General features: G+C 42.9%; 1 protein-coding gene across 1 annotated transcript in view; it reads right to left on the bottom strand.

The window, feature by feature from the left end:
- DOCK2 (dedicator of cytokinesis 2) overlaps positions 1-25,397 on the bottom strand; it is a 408,621-nt gene that overhangs the window by 215,812 nt on the left and 167,412 nt on the right. The window contains exon 27 of the mRNA XM_032626471.1: positions 11,825-11,920. Coding sequence (XP_032482362.1) covers positions 11,825-11,920 — 96 coding nt within the window. The remainder of the gene's footprint in view (positions 1-11,824; positions 11,921-25,397) is intronic.

Here is a 25,397-nt window from a genome sequence, read left to right on the forward strand (position 1 = left end):
GGATTCAGTGGAGAGACAGGAAGAAATGATTCCCCGTTTTTTCCCTTATCTATGTACAGACTCTATCTGTGCTGCCAGGAGCATCTAGCCTTCCACAGATTGGGGCCTTCAGCAGCTAATGTGGCCAGTTCTTCTAATTCCACTGTGGTCCACATGGCATTCAGGACTCAGGAACATCAAGCCACTACCATCTTCCCCCACCATTTATCTTGAATATTGACAGCCCAGCTTAACCTTGTTTCGGAACAAATTGTTTAACCTTGTTTCGGAACTTAATTAAATCCCCATGCATTTTGCACATTTTACCAAGATACTGCCTTACCGTATGAAAGAGAAAATTAGTTTTGAAATTAAAGCAGACCGTTAACTATTTTTGCTGTAATGTTTCCATTAAAATGCCAGAACTTATTACATGTGACCTAGTCCATTTCAGACAAAATGCAGTTTAAAGGAGACAGGGTCTGTCTCACTAAAGAAGCATTTGGGGCAGAGCATTTTGTCTTGGCTTAAACCACAATTAAAATGAAAAGACAATAAGCATCACACCAAAGGATTATTTACTTCAAAGCAAATAAAAGCTTTATTTATTTACCTTTTTAAAAAAATTTTGGGGGCTTCCCTGGTGGCGCAGTGGTTGAGAGTCCGCCTGCTGATGCAGGGGACACGGGTTCGTGCCCCGGTCTGGGAAGATTCCACATGCCGTGGAGCGGCTGGGCCCATGAGCCATAGGCCGCTGAGCCTGCGCGTCCGGAGCCTGTGCTCCGCAACAGGAGAGGCCACAGCGGTGAGAGGCCCATGTACCGCAAAAAAAAAAAAAAAAAATTTTTTTTGGCCGCGTTGGGTCTTTGCTGCTACGCACGGGCTTTCTCTAGCTACAGCAAGCGGGCTTCTTATTGCGGTGGCTTCTCTTGTTGCAGAGCATGGGCTCTAGGCACACGGGCTCAGTAGTTGTGGCTCACGGGCTCTAGAGTGCAAGCTCAGTAGTTGTGGCACACAGACTTACTTGTTCCGTAGCATGTGGGATCTTCCCAGATCAGGGCTCAAACCCGTGTCTGCTGCATTGGCAGGCAGATTCCTAACCACTGCGCCATCAGGAAAGCCCCAAATAAAAGCTTTATTATCATGAACGGCTTTCACGAATTCTCAGAGTCCATAACTAACTATGGTATATTAAATTTCACTCTAATGAAACCCATAATTTTTTCTCCTGGCAAAACCTCAACATATATTTCTTAAATCTTCAGTCACACACAGTGACCTCTCATCCATGCTTGGGCTTGGTTCCCCAGGTAGCACATGCAATGTTGTGATACCCTGGTTATGCTGATAGAAAAGCCTTCTTCCTCCTGAGCCAAACGGGCTGAGTCATTTTAACTGATGAAATCAAGAGTGGTTCACATAGCTCTTGCCCTGAGCACACCAAGCCCCACTGAACCTAATCCCACGTGCAGAGCTCCCATATGCATGATGGACAAGAGAAGTCATGTGTTTTTGTCATTGCTTTTCGTTTGCTTGTGTGTTTCAAGGTAAAAACAATATGCTTTCTGCAATTAGGGATCAAAGAGAGCAAAAAAAAAGCCATGCAGAGCATCAGCATTTGCAAACTCAGACCCCGGACCTGATCTTAATTCCTGGAACTGACCCCTCACTCTTCCCCACTACTACACGACGACGAGCTCCAAGGAAGCTTCTCACATGAACCTCAGCCCATAACCACTTTTTTTCCCTAATAAACAGTTATAGATTCCCTTCTCTGTACCAGCTTACTACAGTCTAGTGAAGGGTGGGGGAGAGGGATTCTGACAATGAGCACATGTCCTTTGCTGATTCACCTACCTGGATATCATGCCCCTCCTCCTTTTGACCCTCTTAATGCTGTCCTTGTTATTCTCTTATGATGATTATCTGTCTTGAATTATAGCTGTTTCTAGTTTTCTCCCTGTTTCCCAACTCTATGTAACATGTCATGGGAGTACTGGGAGTCATGGGGAACTTCTTTCCTCTCCTTGTAAAGTCTTAAGTCCAGGAAGTCTTTGTTTAATTAAAGACTTCAACATTATGAGCCCTTGTCTGTTCCGTGTGGACCACTGCACTGGCCTTCAAAGTCTACTTTCCTTACAGTTTTCCAGCTCCCTTGGATCTAGCTTCCTCGCAGCTACCTGGGGATCGCTCTAAGATGTATATCTGGCCATGCCACTCCAAGTTTTTCTAACTGTGCCCACCACCATCCAGGGCATAAAATTTCTCCCATAGCAACGAGGTTCCTTGCAATCCAACTCCAACCTAGGACACGCAGCCTAACTTCCTACCACTCCACTTTCCCCTGTACCATCTCCCTGCCACCTCCTAAAACGTCAGAGGACATTACGTATCAGTGGCTTAGCACACGCTGTTCCCCCTACCTGGGACACTGTTCCATTACCTATTTACCATGGGAAATAATTTTTGTTTGGGGGAATAAATGAATAGTAGCCATATTACTACTAATCATGATAATAAAGGCTCCGATTTCTTGAAGTTACAATGGGCTATTATCAAATGTTTTGCTTCCATTATCTTATATTTTCCTCAAAAAATTACCATAAGGTAGCTAATGATGACCCCTATTTCCCAGAAGAATAATCAAGGCTTGGAGGGAGATAAGTAATTTGTCCAAGTCCACAAGTATGAGATGGTGAAGGCTGGAGTTCTTGCAAGGTCTGCCAAACATGAGAGCTTGGGCTCTTCACTCCGATGCCAGACAGCAAGTGGCAATTTAAATGTCAACTCTTCTCTGCAACTTCTTCTGATCATTCCCCGCTCCTGCCATGGGATTAGTCACTCCATCGTCCTCCAAGTACTCATGGTGCTTTGACCAGACTGCTGCTTATATTATCCTGGCATTTCTTTTGTCAACCCCTCACACTCACCTCCACCAGGAAGAAAAGTCCTGGGGGATAGGAAATGTCATCTGTATCCCTGGGGCCCTCGAAGTGTTGATCACGTTTCCTGAGACGCTGTAAATGCTTCACATGCTTGTTGAACGAATTGGGAGAAAATATGGAGATGGACACATTAAGAGGAAAAACAATCCAGGGTGGAAAGACAGACCAGAACAAGACCAGGAGTCCGACTTCAGCCCCCGATTTCCTGCACAGTTTTGAAAAAGTACCTTCACCTCCACCCCCCACCTCTGTCTTCAGAATGAAACCATCTGGCTTCACAGGCTAGTTAGAAGAAAAGTGGAATTATATACATGAAGATGCTTCAGTAAGTTTGACTATCTCGTTAATTCCTATTTTTAAAGAAATAGTGTTTGAGGGTTTTTTTTTCTCCTGATTTTAAAAGGAAAGCCGAATCATTTTAGAAAGAGTAAAACTACAGAAATGTACAAATCATGTGTCCTTTAAGCAGACGATACCAACATTATTTTAGCTTCTGAACAAGGTCCCTGGGTCTGACCTCTAAGAGATCCAGAGCCTCTGGTGAGGGGCCACATTTCTTCCCCTCTTTGACCTTCAGGGCCCCATGATGGCTTTCTTATTGTTGTTGTTATATTTCTATAATCCGTCTCCATATTTAAGTCCTAGAATATCCTCACGTTATTAAAAAATTATCATAAATATTTAATGGCGACATAAATGCATCACTTATGAATGTAGCATGAATCTAGAAAAGTGGGTTCTGATTTTGAAGGATCATTTGACAGAATTGAATCCCTTGAGTCACTGAGAAGGCCAGTGCCCTGGCACGGATGACAGGGACGGAGACCTGCAGGGAAGCCTGTTTCATTCGCCGTTGTTCTAACAGGGTTTTTTCTCTGTGGGCAGCTCCATTCCCTCCGCATTCCCAGGGAAGGAGCCTCTGGATGGGATTTCTCCTTCCTGTCTGGGATTCAAGCCTTTGTGGCAGACATCTGGTGGTTGGTTTCATCTCGGGGGGCGGGGGTGGGGGGCTTTATTTACAGCCCAGCTGTAGCAACAGCTTAATAATAATGCACAAACCCAGGTGCTATCCCAAGTCACGCCATAAAATAACTTGTAATCTGACTCATAACACTTGTGTCAAAGTAGGGAGAAGACTGTAGCGCTGAAGGGGGAAAATAATGGCTCTTATTTACCGAGGGTCTGCTCTGTGTTAAACTCCGTGCTGCGAGCCTTACACATGGGTTTTTACCCAGTCCTCACCATGGAACTGACAAGTAATAACCATTACTAGCCCCATTTTACAGACATGGAAACTGAGGAGCAGAACTGTGAAGTAGACTTCCTAGCTATGGAATAAGGTCACCTCACCCCTTGAGAAAAAGAGGACCAGTTCCCAGCCAGTAAAATCCTTTCAAACTCCATAACTTGTGCCCCAACCCCCATAGCCCTTAGAAAGAAATGCTGGGAGTGAGGGTTCTCATCAATGCCCAAATGGGAGACAGACGCCAAGAGGGAGGGGATATGGGGACATATGTATATGTATAGCTGATTCACTTTGTTATACAGCAGAAACTAACACACCATTGTAAAGCAATTATACTCCAATAAAGATGTTAAAACTAAATAAATAAAGTTTCCGAAGTTCACCAAGGACAAGAAAAGACTGGCATCTCTTCTAGCACCAGGAAACAGGACAGAAGATACAATGGAGTCTAACCTTTAAGACACACTAAAGTTACTTGTTCAAAGTCAGATCTGTCCAGCTCCACTAACAGAAGCCAAAAGGCACTGAGCTATTTGGAGGCAATTTCATTAGGATATGACGCACTGGTCATGCATCTCCTAGTACTAACTGTATGATACCCAAACTCCGTCTCTGCCTCTCCCTCTCTGGGTGCTAACAACAGCAGCCCCTGGGTGGCCAGTGGAGGCCCCAGCTTCTCTGGAGTCTGAGCTCACCTCCTCTGAAGAACCACAAGGCACACGTTACTGAGCCACGTGTGAAACTGTCACAGCAGCATCATGTTTATTATCTAGGAGCGCTCTCTTTCCTCGTGGCAGAGGTCTGCTCGATTAGGTGGACTAGGGAGAACGCAGTGGCTATTTTAAAAAATTTAGGAACTTCATAATTCCCATCTCTGTGACTCATCATGGAACAAAAGGAAGGTCTGGAGATGAAGCTGGCTTTTTTATGCTCCAGCTCTCAAACTTTGCTTTCTCTAAAAGAACGCTACCACACAGGGCTAGTAAAGTATTCAGGAATTTTATATTTAAAAAGAAAGATCCTTAAGGGAAAGCCTAGCATGAAATAAATCTTTTCTCATCTTATTTTTAAAATCAGAATCTTTTAAAGCTAAACAGTGATTTGTGCTTTCAATTAGTTCTGTTCTTTCCACTCACTCCTGTAGCTTGGATAAGCACCTGCTACATGCCATGCCCTGGGCCGATGGACAGCTTCCCGACTCACTGGCTATAAGCACCATCCACATGACCATATCAAGCAGCAACGAAGCTACTCCAAGCTCATTATGCCATCTTTCGGTTACCAACTGGAATTTCAGGTCTCCTGTATAATGTTTATTTTCTCTCCTAACCTGATCCCCCTCTAATACACAACATACACACATATTTACTCTTCTCTCTCTCTCTCTCAGGAATTTTCTCTAATTAATTTCATCTCAGGAAAACAATTTCCCAGATATGTATAGTGAAATGCTTAAGATGTCAGCTTCAAACTCTGTAGATTTGGGTATGGACTCTAGCTTTCTCCTTCCCAGGTGTGTGATGCTGGACAAGGAACTTAAGCCCTCTGACTACTGTTTCCTCTTTGAGAGGGGATCATAATATTTGTCAACCTCACAGATTAAAGGTGATCATATCCCCAAAGTACCATCTCCGCCACACAACGAACACTCTGGAAATGTTAACTGACATTATTATTGACATAGGCATCCTCTGAAGGGTATGAATACATTCTCCCCCCATTCCTTTCCATTTGGTCTGGGTATTCAATAACACTTCTTCTCCTCCCTTATTCTCCTAGCTTAATCATATCACAAGGGTAATAACAGTAACACTTGTATAAGGGTAATGCAAGTACCACTTAACATGTTAAGGAAAAGAATGATGGGTTGTATGCAAATAAAACAGACAGCAGAAATCTTTCATTCCGTCAGCAGGTATTCACTGAGATCATCCTGCATGCCAGGGAACCACTGTGTCCTTAGAAACGCAGGAGTGATGAAGACAGGCATTGTTCTGCAGTTGCTAGGAAGGATGTTCTCATGACAGTATGATGAGTACACAAGGTTGAAGAGAGCAGAGGGATCCCAACTTGGCGGAGTGGAATGTGCGTCAAGACATGAAGGAGGAAGCGGAGTCTGCAAGGTGGAAGGTCTTGGAAGGAAAGTTAGGAGGGGTATGTTCTAGACAGAGGGAATGGTGTGCAGGGGGACGCAGAGGGGAAAAAGAGCATTCTGGGACCAAGAGAGCCGTTCCCTTGAGTTGGCACAAGTGTGGGAGGTAAGGGGCATTAGGAGAAGATGCAGGCCTAGACTGGGTGCCCTGAAAGCCACGGTGAGCAGCTGGGCCTTCATCCTTGGCCACTGTGGGGCCACTGATGCTTTATCTCCAAGAAAGTGCTACTTTAAAAGACCGTGTTGGCCACAGTGTGAAGAATTAGAAAGGGACGAGAGCGGAGGCAGTGGGTCTTATCAGAAGACGTAGCAGGGCACCAGTGAGAGGTGGTCATGGCCAGACACAGGCTAGTGGCATCGATGGTAATGAGAAGCGCCTGGATAGAGACCTTTAGACCTAGAACAAACAGAACCCGGAGATGAGCTGGATGTGGAAGGAGGAGACTACCTCTCCTTCCAGAGCCCTTTAGAATCTCCATGTCTCCACTCTAGCTGTGTCGCATTCTGTAAAACCTGCTATTTCATAAGCACCAGCATTCAAGGAGAGAGTTCTTCAGATTTTAAGGGTTGTTATGGTTCAGTTACCAGAACTGAGGAGCTTGATCCTAAAGATACCACTGCCATCATAAAACCACCAAACTTCTACGCCATCTTAAGGTTTCTGAAAGTTACTATACAGGCCACCCCATTAGATTCCACAGTCTAGGCAGGGCGATAGCTGGGTTTAAGGTGCTCATTATTATCTTGAAAATACTTGATGCCTAAATAGTAATTTCAGGTAGTAATAGTGCAGGAGTGCACGATATGCTACTTACAAACAGGGACTCTAGCAACGGCACTGCTTGGGCTCAAATGCCAGCTCTTCCACGAACAAGCTGTGTGATTATAGGCAAGTTACATAACCTTCCTGTGCTTGTTATCTCATATGTAAAACACGAGTACCTGATGCAGGTTAAGTGATGTCAAACACACATCGTACTTAGCCTTCTGCCTGAGAGCAGGATATCTGCTCAATAAGTGATAGCTTTAGTATAAACACTGTCTTCTGAACAAGGTGTTGAGTCACGCAGTGAAGGTCAGGCGTCAACCGACCACTTCTGGCTGGGAACACCCCACCTGCTCGTGTCCTAGACTGTCCTCACACGTGCTCTCCGTGGGATGGGGTTGGATGTGGGTGGAGTTGGCACTGTGTCGCGGTGGCCCCTGCAGAGGCCTCCTGAGTCTTTGGGCTCACTGTGACAGAGTGGTCATGCAGGTGGGCTATCTGTCATTTGGGAAGTGAAGTCAGAGCTTTGAAACCCTGGCTCTCTGATGACTCAGGCATTTTCTGGAGTCTTCAGTGCTATTATGAGGTGAAGCAATGGAGGGTGGGGTGATTCCCACGTGTTTCTTTCCTTTTCGAATAAATGGCTCTGAAATTCTGGAGCTGGCCTCGTGCCAACTACTTTTACTTAATCACTCAATAGACTCCTCTGTGAAAACTGGGGTAATTAGGCCCAAAATGTATCACCCAGAGGCTTATTCGAACTACCTGAAATAAAAGCTAGATCCCAATTTCAGCAAAATTACCAGTTTGTTTCCCTTCCAAGAACTTCTGTCCCTGATTCTGCCTGTGGGACTGTCCATCCCCAGCACCAGGGAGGCCAGAGGCAGGGGATGGCCTTCTCTAGAGCAGACAGCAGCAGGACTCATTGGCCAGGGAGGGGTTCCCTGACAAACCCCCTCACCTGTGCAAACAAGCTTGGACGTTTCCCCCCCACACTCTGAGACCTGTGGGACAGCACAAAGTACACATGGTCTGATATCAGACGTCCCTGGGTTCACAGCCCATCTTACTACTAGCCGTGTGACTTCGGCCAGGATGCTTCCATCCTTTGAAGCTCAGTCAGTCTATTCTCCTGAACAACGGAAGAGGATGACACTTACCTGTGAGGACTCAGATGAGCTCCATCACACAACAGGGATTTTCAATCAAACTTACTTTTTTATTTTTTAACAATCTCTGAAGAGTACAACCAGTGCAATAATAAACCACTGTGTTGCAGTTTAATTGGTAGCATATTCTCTTTGTAATGTGAACATAAAATCATGGTGCATCTTACACTTGATAAAATATGACTGGAGCACATAGAAACCGTTCCCTGGTAAAAATGCAAGCTCTCAGATTACTGGCTTTTTCCATTATGTGTCTGCTCGGACACCACTACCTCCTTAAAGGAACCAAGAATATGTAAAAGGGAATATTGGTTTTACAAGAGTGTTTGGATTGGGCAAAAAAAACACCAATAACTTCAGTCAATACATAATATTTGCAAGAATCTTGCATACATCACTGTTTTCCAATCTCATCCTTATGACAGACATCACTAATCAATTCAGCACTTCTGTCTACCAAGCCAAGATGTAGCTCCGGAATCTTTCTCAACACAGTGCAACAGGCAGCCATTGAGAAGCCACCAGAGTTGGCACATAAAGTGAAATCTATTTTCTGTCCCTGACTCAGGACCTTGGGAGGCAGGGAAAGAGAATGGGCATTGGCCAAATTAGAAAACTTCCATACATGACAAAGATCTCAAAAATGATACAGTTCATTACACAGAAGAAACCAAGGTCTGGAGTGTGGAAACTTTCGCCAGCTCTCCCTTATCCAAAATGTCCTTTACCAAACCATGCTGCCTTTCTCATCATCACAGTCAAAAATCCTTGGTCGTTTAAGTAAACAAACATTTATCTGATACATTAGACTCCGGCTAAGAAAGGAAGAGAGGGCAGCAGCCATGTAAAAAGTTTTTTGCTTTCTGTTTTTGTAAACTTTCCTTCTGCTCATTCGTCACCACCGACACTTCATTGTTCAGGCAAATGATCTACAGAAAAGATCAGGAAGGGCCGTTTCCAGCAAATGATAATCACAGTGTGCTGTACACAAGAATCAACCCATCCTACCCCTATGGTACCTGTAATTTTAATACCTTTTATCACAACATGTCTACTCCTACAAATAAGAAAAAAAGTCACTATTTAATCCCACATAATGACACGAGAACAACCAGCCCTACACCCAATCGGGCCTTTTGGGATTTCAGAAGAACTAGACACGTCTGGTGTTTGCCATAAATATTGACTGTTTAATATTCCAGAGTAATGAAACTAACCAATAAAAATCGTATCTGGAAAGTTAAAAGTGATGGTTGGAAGGGGGATCTCTCCTCCTTGCCAGATTGCAATTTGAAATGAAATTGGGGCCTTCAGCGCTAAGACAGGGACCCCTGACCTCTGAGTAATTACTTTCCAACGTCATTTTCTTTAATTTGGATGAGCTAGTTCTATTCTAAGAATTGCTGGAAAGGCCCATTTTATGAAAATGAAGCCAAATCTTAGGAAAGACCTGTTTATTTCTTCCTTCTAGTTCAGGCACATCCCTGCTCCTAGTGAGGTGTGCTTGCTACATACCTCTAGTACTCCCCACTCAGCACTCTTATCATTGTAATTACAGCAGCAAACCCAAGAGTCACTGATGACTGATCGTGTTATGGCCAGATCACAGAAGCTACGAATGGCCAGACTAGTGCATTTATGCCTTAATTTGGTAGACAGTGGGGAGCCACTGAACATTCTAGAGTAGGGGAGTTTCCTGGCAAAGATGAACAGGCCAGCTGTGAGCAGTGTGCACTGGAAGGGCAAGCAACCAGGACAGAGCATCAGATAAAAGTCTCAGCGTGAAAGAGGGCCAAACTATGCTCACCTGGCTATGTCGATAACACAAAGGGACAGAGAGACACACTGTACCAGAGAGAAAGGAAAATAATAATAATAGACACCAGTTATTTGGTGCTTTCTATGATCCAGGCACTGTTTTAAAGAATCACTGCTCTGAAGGAGAGACAGAGAGTTAAGAGCCTGCTATAGATGGAATGAGCCAAATGGATGGACGACCATCTTTAGGTCTGGCTCCAAAGAGAAGGAATAAAGATTAGGGAGGTCATAAAGTGTTTATCTAAGGTGCATTATGGGAACTGCAGATATGGAAGATTATAACTGAATAAGAAATGGTGATGCTTTTGAGGTGGAAGGACAGTAAGACAAACAACAGAGAATAATTTACATGGCTCTCTGCACCAGTAAGGCAGGAGTACCCAGCACTGCTGGTGCCCTCTAAGGATGTCACCACTCCTTTAAATGTACATAATATACAGTAAGGAACCATGCACTGACATAAGTAGGCAGAAGCAAATGGGTATAAAGAAGATTGTTACACTTGGCTTCTAGAGATCAAATCCTTGCCAAGCTACTGTCAGAATAAACACTCAGCATGTTAAGTTCTGTAACCGTGAAGCAGGACTATAGTTATTGACATCAACTTCCCCAAACCGGCTCATATCGTACCAGTTTAAAGCAGACATCCCAAACTGGCTTGCTGAGAGCTGAATCCAGCTGTTTGAGGATCATAAAATGTTTATAAATATTTTTTAGTTAGCTGCCAACACTTAAACGTCAGGAAATTTCACATAAAGTATGGGGATTTTTAGCTTCTCTCAAGAAGTTGGGAGTTCTAGCAGCTGTATGGCTAATCCCACATGGTGTCAGTCAATCAAAGCTGAGTACTACTTGTCTTCATTAAACTTTACAGTCCCTGCCTGGTACATTTCATTCTTTCTTTCACTCATTCAGTCACTCATTCTTTCATTCATTTGTTCAACAAGTATTTATCAAGTACTTACTATACGCCAGGCACTGCTGTAGCGTCCGGAGATACAAATGAACAAAACAAAAATCTTTTCATTCTGGAGCTCATATTCTTACAAGGAGAGCCAGCCAATAAACAAATAAATAAAGGAAAATATATCTATATCTATCTATATATCTGTATAATCTATAAATATCTATATCTGTATCTATCTATATAGCTATATAAATTATATAGCTATATAGATAGATATAGATATATATCTCACTCATATGGTGATAAGTACTAAGAAACATGAAGGAGTAGGGTGTAGAAATTGAAAGAGGATGGAGGGGTGTGGGGTATTATAGACAGGGCAGTCAGGGCAGGGAAGCCTCTCTGATTAGATGGCACCTAAGCCAAGATCTGATTAACAGGAGGGCACAAGCCCTCAGACCTGAGGGAGAGATAAGCCAAGCAGAGATGGAAATCCACCAGTGGGTTTCAGCAAAGGAGTGACATGGTTGGACATGCCTTACTTACAAAAGGCTTCTCTCTGGTGAGAGAACCTTCCACCAGTCATAGATGAGGAAGTTGAGGCTCAGAGAGGCTCAACTCATCTGGTACACTCATCCTGGTAGACAAGTTCTAAATCTAATTTTATTTCAGCAACTTGAGTTAACTCTCATGTTCTCCCAGCCCACATAGGAAAAATCTGACCCATGTAGTCCAAAACAAAGCAACAACTGGTGCTGAGTGTTTGACGAGACCTGGTATTCCAGAAAATTCATTCCTTGACCCAGTTTGAAATGCTTGACAAGAGGAAAAGATCTACTCACAATCAGAACGTGATCCCGCTCCATTGTGATGACTGTCCGGTTCACCGTGCGAAGAAGCTGGACCATGATTTCTTGGATGTGGTGGTAGGTGAAGGCCTGTAACACAATCAGAGACATCTGTGTGACAACCGGGACACTGTATCTGCACACCTATCCCAAAGGACATACAACAGTTGTCAAACATGGTGATCACCAAGATCACCGCCACCACTACCGTCAGCATCAACATCAGCACCATCACCATCATAACCACTGTCGTCCTCGTATCTCCATCGCCATCTCACCACCTGGCTTTGGGCACCAGGAACTTCACTAACCACCTTAAATATAAGTCAGTGATTAAGAGCTTAAGCTCTGGAATCAGAAACTTATGGTTCAGAATAGTAACTCTGTCAAGAACTATTGTATTATATTGGCTGAGTTACCTAACTTCTATGTACCTTGGTTTCCTTATCTGTGTAACAGGATCTAACTTGGAATAAGGAGGGGATTTGATGCAGGAAATTGGCTATACAGGTGATGAAAAAGCTGAGACACCAAAGAAGGTAACTTAGGGATTAGCAACAGCAGGCAGCCACTGTCATCCCTAGGCTGCAGAGACAAATAAAAGGAGGCAGTGTTTCTGGAGCCCGGGACCGGGGTTATGTGATGGAAACTGTAGCATGGGAGAGCTTTGTGCAGTAGACACTGCATTATCCGCCTTGGAGGAAATCCACAATGAGCCAGGTTGTAACATTTATAGGGTTCTGTCCACTTTAAATACAAGTCCCTGAACCTTGGGTAGGACTTACCGATGCTTTCTGAGCATTTTTTGGGGTAGGCAAGGGTTTCATGCATGTTTACCTACACCCTCAGATCCTTTTACTGGCGCAGACTTAAGGCACAGACTTAATGCATACCTGGGAGAGTGGTCATGGCTAAGAGGAAGGCCCTTGGCATTATAAATTCAGTAGCTCTGTGTCTGAGTTCCAGCTCTGCCCTTGCCAGCTGTGTGTCCTCACTTATCATCCTAACCTATCTGAGCTTCAACTTCCTTATCTATAAACTGTGGAAGGTTCTCTCACCAGTCTTTCAAGGTTGACGTGAACATAAAAGTGACACAGGCCGTGGTGGAAAAATACACTCGCCTAATTCCACTGCAGGAGAATCTGTAGGTCTGAGATAGATCCTGGACATCTGTGATTTCTGAATTTTATGTGGGTTATTCTGATGACTGAGAGCCATGACACAACACAGTAAAGCTCTAGAAATGAAGGCTTGTATTTGGGAACATCCTGTGACTCCAGGACCTAACCAGACCCTGACATCAAGAAAGTGATAAATAAATGGTGGCTGAAAAAGCAGATGACCACTCACTCATTCATAAGTACCTTATTAATCTTTGCTGCACTCAACTTAACTGTGGTTTGTCTCTTAATGTAATGAATGAATGGAAAACAGATTCACAGTTTGGGGAGGGAGAATGAGATAACAAAAGAAGATGTGCTTATTTAAAAATTCCCTCCTCTCCCAATGTGCTTTCCATGACTACTGGCACCCAAAGACGAATAACCCAGAGCTTGCTTTCTCTCTCTGCCCCAGACTCACTTCTTCTGTATGTTGGCTAATCTCCGATCCCCCAGCCCTCTGGAGCTCACCAGAAGAATCTCTGCCACCAGAGCTTCCATCAGAGCATATATTTCACAGAAACAATTTCTCATGCTCCATTAAATCCATCCAGACCTCAATGTCTTGCTAGGTTTGAGCCCCCCACACCACCCAGCCTTTCCCCACATCTGGCATTTCCCCTCCTGATGCTCAGCGGTGGGCAAGAGAAAATTGCCCTTTACTTCTTGGCTGCAGGTGAACTTCTCTCCCGACTTCCTTCCCGTTTGTTTCTTCGAGCCTTTTTACTGACTTAACAATCTCATATTTCTTGCATTATATGAGCGTGACGCTTATGGTAATAACAACAATAGCTAACTTTCTGTGAGTTCTTACTAAATGCCTGGCACCTCGCTAAACATTTTACTTCCTCTCACAACAAGATTGACGCTGTTATGATCGCCATTGTTCAGATGAGGAAACTGAAGCCAGAGAGGTTAAGTCATTTGTCCAGGGTCACCCAGCCAGAAAGTCAGGGAAAAGAATTCAAACCCAGAAGTCTGGCTCCAGAGCCTGCTCCTCACCCAAACCCCACCCAGGCTGACTGGAACATGAACACAGATCTCTGGTTGTTACTTTGGAGCTTCATTAGAGTCTTTCCATATGTCAAGATACATAGGTACCCTGCCTTCAACTGAGCCAACTTCCAACTGCCTTCAGTGACTTCTGACCTTTTCTTTCCCTTCTAGACAATCTTCAGTGTTTTTTCTCATTAATCCCTTACCTTCTCTTCATTCCTTTGCAATTTCATCAACCTAAGCCCACTGCAAATGTATAGGATAGTTTCCATTTCATGTTATTTTTTTTTTTCAGGATTACGTCTCTTCTTTTACCAACAGAGATAATAAAACCCTGTTCTCTTGCCCTCCTGCCCACTGCTTCTTTTAATAGTCATTTCTTCTTAGTCCAAAGAGTAGCAATTAGACTGCTTGGGAAGTTTGGTATTTAAAAGTCGAAAACTGACAAATTCAATTCATTTCACTCTGAAAGCTCCCAATAAGGGAGGCTGTGTAGCAGAGTGTTCTGGGATCAGACCGATTTGAGTTTGAATCTCAATTCTGCTTATTTGAGCTGGCTGACCTTGAGCAAATTACCTTCGCTCTCTGAGTTTCAGCTTCTTTATTTATAAAATGTGGCAAACAGTAGAAACCTCAAAGTACTGGTTTGAGGAATAAATAAAGTACTGCAGGGAAAGCCCTCGATACTAAGGGTTGGCATGTAGGAAGCCTTCAGTAAGTGGTGGCTGCAACTCACGTTCCCCTAGGTCTGCAGCAGCATTCCGGCCAGGCTTGCAGATTCCCATCACGTAGCAGAGAGCGCAGCACAAGGCAATGCATAATCTAAACTCTGGATGATATTGAAATGCCGTCCAAAGAATGTATAGCACGTATGCAAGTGGAAAACTTTCAAGATGATAAACCTGTGCGAAGCAGTAAAAATGCAGCCACAAATCACCCGCCGTTCATTGATCCACTGTCAGGCAAGTGGAGGGAACCTCCAGGAAAGTGTCTTCCGGGCTCGACTAAACAGTCAGTGGCTTATACTTGAAATGACAAAGTCAGTCTCCCTATTATGGCCCTGGCAAAGAAATTAATCCATCCAACCTAAACACACTGCAAATCGTAGTGACTTTTTCCTTTTAATAATCATAGGCTGTGAGATCTGGAAGGAACTTGGAGTCCTTTCTTTAAATGAAATCTTATCCATAAACCTACTACACAACATAGTAAAAGGAGAACTCGAAGTGGGTGGGGCAACCCCTGTCTTCCTAACTCACCCTAGGCCTGAAGCCAGCCCAAGGACTTTGTAGGATAAGGTTCAAAACTACTGCTTTCCTACAGTATTTCCAGAATTGCAATAGAGCATGCCATATATGAGACGATTTTAAGTAATAATACACAGACACAGCATTTCCTAACTTTGAATCAAATTATGTGAAAGGTATCCCCTTCTTTCAGTTTTTTCTTTAACCCTTTCAATAACACCAAGTAGAAAAATCTCTCTTTGGCGCTAATACGTTTTTAATACCCCTTTAGTTCATGCACGACTCCTTTTTTAACAAAGAGGAAAGTCCTCAGGTTAGAGCAGACAGTACACAACAGCATCTAGTTAGAACTTAATAAAACTGTTTCATTTTTATTGTGTTTATTTTTAAAGCTATATTTATGGCAAGTGTTTAGAAAAAATATCCAAAACTTGGAAATAAAGCAAAACGAGGATGCATGGGTTTTATTTTATTTATTTATTTTTTGAGCCTACTATTTTTTTTTTTAATTTCTGAATTTTATTTTATGCATTTTTTTATACAGCAGGCTCTTATTAGTCATCCATTTTATACACATCAGTGTATACATGTCAATCCCGATCTCCCAATTCATCCCACCACCACCCCCGCCCCCGGGTCACTTTCCCCCCTTGGTGTCCATACGTTAGTTCTCTACATCTGTGCCTTAAATTTCTGCCCTGCAAACTGGTTCATCTTTACCATTTTTCTAGGTTCCACATATATGCGTTAATATACGATATTTGTTTTTCTCTTTCTGACTTACTTCACTCTGTATGACAGTCTCTAGACCCATCCACGTCTCTACAAATGAGCCAATTTCGTTCCTTTTTATGGCTGAGTAATGTTCCATTGTATCTATGTACCACACCTTCTTTATCCATTCGTCTGTCGATGGGCATTAGGTTGCTTCCATGACCTGGCTATTGTAAACAGAGCTGCCATGAACACTGGGGTGCATGTGTCTCTTTGAATTATGATTTTCTCTGGGTATGTGACCAGTAATGGGATTGCTGGGTCATATGGTAGTTCTATTTTTAGTTTTTTAAGGAACCTCCATACTGTTCTCCCTAGTGGCTGTATCAATTTACATTCCCACCAACAGTGCAAGAGGATTCCCTTTTCTCCACATCCTCTCCAGCATTTGTTGTTTGTAGACTTTCTGGTGATGCCCATTCCAACTGGTGTGAGGTGATACCTCATTGTAGTTTGTTTTTTTGGTTTCCTTTTTTGGCGGTACGTGGGCCTCTCACTGTTGTGGCCTCTCCCGTTGTGGAGCACAGGCTCCAGACGTGCAGGCTCAGTGGCCATGGCTCATGGGCCCAGCTGCTCCGCGGCACGTGGGATCCTCTCGGACCAGGGCACGAACCCGTGTCCCTTGCATCGGCAGGCGGACTCTCAACCACTGCACCACCAGGGAAGCCCTCATTGTAGTTTTGATTTGCATTTCTCTAATAATTAGTGGTGTCGAGCAGCTCTTCATGTGCCTGTTGGCCAACTGTATGCCCTCTTTGGAGAAATGTCTATTTAGGTCTTCTGCCCATTTTTTGATTGGGTTGTTTGTTTTTTTAATATTGAGCTGCATGAGCTGTTTATATATTTTGGAGATTAATCCTCATGGTTTTGAAATAGAGCATTTCTGATTAGCCCATACTGGGGGAGAGGAGAAAGGTGCTCTTACCCTCTCAGGAAACGTATCTTTATTTGATTAACCGTCTACAACTGATTAGAAACCAGAAATATCATAGCTACATAAAGATGGAGGTTAACTTGTAGAAAGATGACCAAATGTGATTTTTTTTTGTTTTGCTTTTTGCTGGTTCTCTAAAGGTTCTACTGATCTGTAGAATTTTGTCTTACATGTAAGGACAATTTTCTATAAGCATCTCTTCTCCCACAAAAAAATCAAGAACTCTAAATACTTTTGAATCAGCTCTTTCATTGTTCAGCTTGTTCTTCCCTAGTTTATCAAAAAAAACTTTTTATACATGCTCACTATGTAACTGTGTAAGATGATATTTTTAACCGTTTGAGGGCTCTACATTATACAAGTGATGCTGACTACTTAATGGCAGTGATGTAACTTTATTTTTATCAAAGTTACAAATGTATGTAGTTTAAAAACATTCTCCAAGGTTCATTAAAAAAACAAAACAACAAAACAGCAGTGCCTCACCTTCTCCTCGCCAGGGGAACTTCTTTACTTCTTTTAGCTGACGTAGTTGTTATTTTGGTATTTACGACCATGTTGCCAGTAACACACTTGCATTACTTCTTTTATAAGCAAATGTCTTCCTCTTTCTGGTATTATCTGTAAACCCTCCACCATATAAGACAAGGATTTCACTGTTGTTCCCCGCTCTGCCCCATTAGGCCCTGGCATCCTTCCCATTTCTCCTTCTTCCCATACAGCTATACTGTAATTTTGGTTTGATCAATAGTTGGTGTTTAAAATGTTTTGTAAACTATGACCAATTCCCATTTCTTGTACAACTTTTCATTTCCCAAAATGAGAAAAGCAATTCTGGGGACAAAAAAATCAGATATTCCTTTTCCCTCTTCGGATGATTGTTTTTAAACTATCTTTTCCCTAATTCATGATTGCCTCTTCTCCTATTTCTCAAAATTCTCTCTGCCTATTTTTAAGTTTGCTTTGCCTCATGGAGTCACTGTTTTCCTCCAAGTTACTCATCTTCTGTTTGCCTGTTTTGCACTCTCTCTTTCCTGTCAGAGTTCTTCCTTAGTTCTCTGTAACCAGTGGTGGTAGGTCACATTTCAGCGTGGGTGACTCGAAGGCTGTTTGCCAACTCTGGGCATAGGAGTAGAGCTTGTGGTCTGGGAGCTTCACTGCAGGGTGATCTGGTTGGGACAGTTAGTGGGAGAGGCTCAAGTGTCAGTATATACAAGTTTTTCTTCTGGATCAGTCTGGGCTGATCGGATTACACAGTGGAGAATTCTCTGACTTCTCTTGTCTGAAGGGTTAAGACCTGGCTGCCAGCATTCCAGGAGCTGAGTGGGAGGAAAGTGCTGGAGCCTTCAGCTTCCAGGATGCATACTTTGGTTAAAAGCTTATTTCGAGTATGGCATCGCTGCCTTCGATTCTGCCTGGTGTACGCTACTCCAGGTGCCCGCTGTTTTATCCTCTTTATAGAATAAACCTCCAGTGACCCAGATGCATGGAGTCAGGCTGCTTCTTACACAGACTTGCAACTGATCCTACTTGTTTGAACTCCTCTCCTTCCTCCCACCTCCAGCGGCACCCGGTACTACCATTACCTGAAACTTTGGGGGGAATCTTTGCTTTAGAATGGAAGAGTTTTCAGCTTTCCCCACTGCTGGCTTATGAATCACCCTTCTTGGGTCTGCTGCGTCATTTATTACTTTTCCACTTGATATCTACCTTCCTTTTAAAAAAAACTCCCTTTTATGTTTTTCAGTAGGTTTTTAACAGGGAGCAAAATATATAACTGTGTTTCATCTACCATCTTTTCAGGGATTTCTACCCTAACATTTCATGTTTAAGTGTTTATAAGTGAGCTGATTTAATCAGAAATATTAAAAGTACATGGGATAATGGTTAAATAACAAAAAATGAGACTGCAATACAAATGTCTGAAGTTTTGAAAAGAGTTCTAATGCAGCTCCTAATTTTACAGAAAGAAAATTTTCAATTTTTTTTTTTTGGAGGTGGGTGCGATAGTATAAGGTCATGTGACCAGTGACAAGTCGTGTCATTAGAGCTAGAATGAAAAATCAGTTCTGCTGAGCAAGGTCCAGCGGACTGCTCCCTCTGCTCCAGCATGCGAACAGTCTTGGTCCTTGTGTTCATGCCAAGGACAATCCCAGCTCTTCTTTTCAGTGTTAAGATGAAGAATACCAGGTCACAGCTACAGAGTTAAAAGTCCAACGACCTTCTTTGTTCGTTTAGCAAAAGAGAAATAATGCATACTCTGACCATGACATCTATGGCCACTACTATTTTTCTCTGCTCTGTGTTCCTATATAAGTCTTTTCAACTTCGTTCTGATCTTGAAGGCACCACAAACACTCACCTAGAAAGAAAATACCCTAAATTCCAAAAGATAGTACCAGCCATCACCTAGAGCAGAGTCGCCTTCTCTCTTTTTATGGCTCCTGGAGGTGATGTGGTTTTCTCATGAGTTCTGGGTTTAATGCTAGTTTATTTCCTCCTGTGTGAACTGGTTTCCAACCTGAAAGACTTGACTTCACTGCACAACAGCTCATTGTGTGAAGCAAGCGACAGAGGCAGCTGCTGACTCAAGAGAAGTGAGAGTCGGGGTCAGTGCAGTCAGGCAGGGGGGGTTTTGCTGCACCCCATCATCTCTGCCTCTCCTACCCACTGGACCACGCCCCCCCCCCCCCCACTTCCCAGGTAGGACTTGGGCAATGCCTTCATGTGGTCATGAGTGTCTGCACCGTGGGTTAGTTTTCCCTAGAAGGGGAGAGTTTGAGTTGGTGGTAGGGGGAGATAATAAAGGAAAAGAAGATGTGGGTTCTCATCCTCACGCTGCTGTTACCTGACAATCTTGAGGTCATCCTATAAGCTAGGAGCTATGCATGCAGACTTGACATCTATGATCTCATTTAGTTTTTTTTTTTAAATCCAGTGAAGCCCCAGATGTGAAATATGAGGGTAAGAGAAGCTTAGTCACTTGCCCAGGAATTATCCACTCACTGGGGGCCAAGCCTGAACCCAAGCTCAGCTCTGTCTAATTCCACGCTCTTTCCCTGATACGAAGTGCGGTGGTGCTGGAAGGTGGGAGATGCTTCAGGCCCTCCAAAACCTCTCTGGCAATGATTCTCAGGGTTACGAAAATACAGAGTCTCTCCTAGCACAGAGGTTATGGAGCTACCACTAATTATGCTCCTTTCTTCTGTTGGTCAACCTTACATCTCTGAGCCTCAGTTTCCTCATCTGTACACAGGCATAATTGCACCCACAGTATCAGAATTATCTTGAGAATCTCATGATCCTCTGCAGGTATTTCTAACACAGATCGCTAATATTTTTTGAGCTTTTACTACATGTTGTGCATATATTACCTTAAGGAATTCTGCAAGCCCCTCCCTATGAAATGCGGGAAATACTTCTATTATCCCAGATTTACAGATGAGGAAATAGACTCTGGCTGTGGCCACACACCATGTAAATACTGATCCAAGTTCCAGCCCAGGCCTGTCTGACTCCAGAGTCCAGGCTTGCAACTGCCACTGCCTCCATCTTTTAGGATCACAGAAATGAATGGATGCGGCAGCACTCTGTAGATGATAAATCATTCAGCAAATTTGTCCAAAGTAAATAATAACACAAACATTTGTGTGCACAGCTTTTTATAGCATATTGTATTGCTTATAATATCCAAATGTAGAAAGCAAGATAAATGTCCCCAAATCAGGGATCCTGTTATATAAATGATGGCTTACCCACACAGTGGAGTAGGAGAGTGTAGATGTTCCTTGAGCTGGAAAGATATCCTTAATATATTAGGAAAAGGAGACTACAGAGCACCACATGTGATAGAAGCCCACTTATGTTTTTGAAAAATATTTTCTATGTCCAAAAGGTCTGGAAAAATGAATAGGAAATCATTAAACAGGGAGAGGAGGGAGAGATGTGAGGTTAAAGGGATAATTTCCTTGCTATGGTTTGTTGGACATCTTCACAGTAATCATGTATAGTAACAAAGAAAATAGAACTATTGCCCAACTGGAACAAAATGGAAGTCAGTCTACACACCTAAGGAATCGTATTACAGAGGACTGAGTGGATACCTATCAGGGACCGCAGTGTGCTGCAGGCAGCCCTGTGTTCAGAGGCGAGGGTGCTTCCCCTCCTGAGAGCTCCCACCCTGTGCTAGCGTGGCCATGGAGTCTCAGTGCTCACATGCTGGAGGGCTGTTGTCAACGTTACCGAGCAGACAGAGAAGAACTACAAAGTCACGTGGGTTAACACTTTTGTAGAAGGCGCAACTATGAAATATTTTATTCCATTTATCAGATGCTTTTAACTTCCATTTCCTGGCAGGTGAAAAAAAAATCTACTTAAAGCAACCAGAAAAAAAAAAAAATGACAAAACCATCACCTCCCACAGAAAAATCCCATTGTGCCTAGAGAGAAATGTTGCTTTTATTCAGGTCCTGCAAGTTGCTCTGTGGGGCTTTTATTAAAATACACTGAAATCTACAACCTACAGCCTAGAGTGGAAAAAATGAACCTCCCAAGGTCTATGAGTCCAACATCTTAATGCTGATGAATGGAGGCTGGTTGGAGCCATTTGTGAAGATGTACCTTGGAGACGCTCCACTTTTGGGTTTTGTTCTTCAAAACAGGAGGAATCTATGGGGACTGTGTAAGGAGCAATGGATAAGGAACACAGCTAACATCTGTTGAATTCATACTATGTGCCAGGCAATGGGCTATGTGCTTTGTATTCATTATCTCACCGCATCTTGACCAAAACCCTGGGAAAAAGTATTATCCTATTTTAAGATGTAAAATAAGATCCATTCTAATCTAATTATTATTACCGTTCAGTACATACTGAGCACTTAATATATGCCAGATACTATTTATAAGTTCTTTACACGAATATCTCAGCTAATTCACAGAATAATCTTATCAATCTACTACACTGGCTCTCCCCATATTACAGATGAGAAAATTCAAAGGTTTATGAAACTTGTCCAAAGTCACAGAACTGTAGGTCGTGGAACTGGATTTGAATCCATGTCCCCTTGGTTGCAAGGCTCCTGTGTTGTATACATGGCTATTTACAGCAATTTTGTATTGTTTGTAATAGCCAAATGTAACAAGGAAGATAAATTTGCAAATGGCCCGCCAGAAATGGGCACCTTTAAGGTCTCCACTGTAGAAATGGGGTCTGTGAACTATTTATAATATTTTTAAAAAATTAACAGATATTGTACACTCACTCGTTTTCAGTGTTATTACATTGGCTTAGGGCAATGTCAAAATTCCTTGTTTGAATGAGAATAAGATAAACTCCAGATGGGAAGGCTGTTTAACTCTGCTGGTTTAGAAAGTTCAGAAGGCGCTTATATATTACCCTTTTCTTTAATGAGTAAACAAATTATCTAATGTTTAATACATTTTGCTTGTTCAGGAGACAATATATTTTATGCCTCTATCAGCATATGGTAAGGAGTGGTGGAAAAAACCCTGGTGGTGAAGATCTTTCCTCCTATTTATCCAGAAAGTCATTCAAATATGTTTCCATCCCTCCATGTCCTGATTATGCAGTGAGCCTCCTCCCTCCATTCCTGCGCTCCTCTCTCTCTCCCCTTCCGCTAGCAGTCTGGCATTTCTCTTCTGCTTCCTTCTGCTTTGTGCCTCCGCTTTGTCACCAGCCTTCACCCACCATCCTGGGATGGCTTTAGCCACAGGCAAAGAAGGTACCTATTCAGACCAGAATGATTCTCCCCCACCCCAAATGATTTCCCAAATATACCTCCAACTATTTGTTGATATTTGAGGTTCCATGAATAAAATGTCATTCTTTGACTGAAGGCTAATTCTCTCCTGTTAAAATGAGGCCCCGAATGAGAGCATTAGAATACTAGACCATAAGCCCCTCTGAGGTAAAAGTCATAACATATCCACTCCTACCTGACTCCCCTTCATGGTTGAACAAATAGATTGTGAATCACCTGTGAGATCCTTGAGGACAGAGATTAGGTCTGTGTCATTATTTTAGGTTCAACACCTAGCACAAATATCTGACACACAAGAAGTAATCACCGCATTTTTATTAAGGGGATGTAGATTCCGTTTAATTAATTAATTAGAAAAGCGAATACGAGATGTCAGATAACTGTTGTAGAGAGTAAGGAGAGACTGTTAGATAAGGGGATGAAATCAGAATGTCGAATCTAGAAGCTTCTGGGCGTGGACTTCCTCAACTGTATGGGCCACACAGCTTTACCCTACACAAATGACTAAGGGGCTCTTAGACAAGCTGAGAGTGGAATCAAAATACATACACAATCTTCTAACCTCCTTCCCACAGTGAAAATGTCCCTAATCCTCCCGACAAAGAATACAGATACCAGACAGCTCATCTGGCGGTGACTGATCTAGTCTCCTCAGTAGGGTCTCCCCAAATCAAAACTCTACTGTCCTCTTTTTTTTAATGGACTCTCTGCCCCACAAATCCCTCCCAAATCAGGCAGGCACAAAACTGAGCTCAGAAACAGGTCTCGTGAAACATCCCAGGATCCTGTGTCTCAGCCAGAATTCAGAGCCTGCGCTCACTGACAAGTCTTAAAGATCAATTAGGCCAGAAACGTTAGAAAAATTACCACCAACAGGAGGAGACTTTAAAATCTTACCCTTGAACCTCTGTTGCTTGGCCTGGAGGGGATGGAGGAAGTAGGCCAATCTTAAATGCAAGAGAACTGGCCGGAAAAGAGCAATAAATCTGAGGAATGAATGTGCATCCTCTGATCTACATGTGCAGTTACACAGACATCAATGTTGCCTTTTCAGTTAAGATTGGATAGAATTAAAACTCTCCCTGGAAACTCATCTCTAGAAGGACCGAGCAATACAAAACTTGTGCCGCTCTCCATGGTGCTGATAAAATCCTTCCTCCTAGAACAAGGCATTTTCCTCATCGGGAGAAGGTGGAGTTCAATCTCTCTCCCTCTCCCTCTCCCTCTCTCTCTTTCTCTCTCTCTCCCCTCACTGACCCCCAGAGCATGTGCATGTGTCTGTTTTAATGTTCATAAAGCATGCGTGACTTTCTTCACTGTTCCCAAATTGTAATGATGATTTCAAATATTTTTTAAAGTTCTATCACATAGCTAATATTTACTTTCATCCCCAGCCAACTCTTTTCAGAAAGTTTAGGTTGTGTGCTTCCTCCTCCCTCACTATCTCTCTCTGACCACTATATATCTGCAATAAATTTGAAAGAGGAAGAACTAGTTTATTCTTCTGATTTACTACAAAATTTCCAATTTGATCTATGGTTTCTGGTGGCTTTCTGGAAAAGAAGAAGGTCATCTATTTCCTGGTCTCCATAATAAACTCAGTGCCCTCCACTTTAATCCGACTCTGATCCTTCCCTGACCAGCGGCAAGCAGGGAAGTCCTTCTTCTGAGTATTCAGTCCCTTTTTATTCTCAGCGAGCGAGAGTCTAGCATAACTCATTAGTATAACCAATTCACCTTGAACGAATTGCAAGTGTTTAGTCCTAGAAGTACACTGAGTTCCTTTCTCATAAGTGTGTAGCATCTAGAAGTAGTCTTCCACTCCCAATGCTCCTAGTTCTGGAGTGATTTTAATCTTCCCATAATCACAATGTCATCACGAGGCAGAGTTCACCTCACCTTAGCCTTGGACTGCAACCAGCTCCTTCAAGGGGTTGTCTTTTGTGCCTGGTGTACTTTTGCTTCTCCCAGATCCTAATCCAGCCATCCTGGGTCAGCTCATTCTTCCCACAGAGAGGAACCTGAATGCCTTTAAGAGCAGGTTTTTACCTGTGTCTGCGATGCCCTTCTACCCCTGGCCACCTGCCAATCAGGTGACTCAGCAGTCAGAAAACCCAGCTCAATCATCACCTCTGGGAAGCCTTTTCTGACTCAGTCACTCTAAACTCCCACTTCACCCCAGGCAGGATTAGTCGTTGCTCTTTTTGGGTGCCCACAAAACCTTACTCATACTTCCCAAAACTAAGGGACCACATATTTCAATTTTGAATGACCAAAGTGCAGTATCTGCTTGACACAGAGGAAGCTCAAAGTACATGAATAAATATATAAAATCAACATGTCAGTGAATAGAAGGATGGCTGGACAGATGGATGGAAGGATGAATGGACAGATGAATGATATGGCCTAAATTTACATCTTACCAATTCAGAGTCTGATGCAAAATATCAGATGTGTTGTCTATTCTCAAAGAACAAAGATGCTGACGATTTCTTTCCTTCTTTTTCTTATATGAAGACACCATCTCCTCTTCTTCTTTCACTTTTTACCCTATAACTAAGAGGATGTGGTGTTGCAGCTTGCCTTTCAGAATAGGTTTCAAGCAGATAAATATTTAGTCTTTTAGGGGTCGTTTAGAAGTTTAGAAGATTATAACTACTCCTCTCCAACCTT

This window comes from Phocoena sinus, chromosome 3, assembly GCF_008692025.1.
Source record: "Phocoena sinus isolate mPhoSin1 chromosome 3, mPhoSin1.pri, whole genome shotgun sequence".
NCBI lineage: Eukaryota > Metazoa > Chordata > Mammalia > Artiodactyla > Phocoenidae > Phocoena > Phocoena sinus.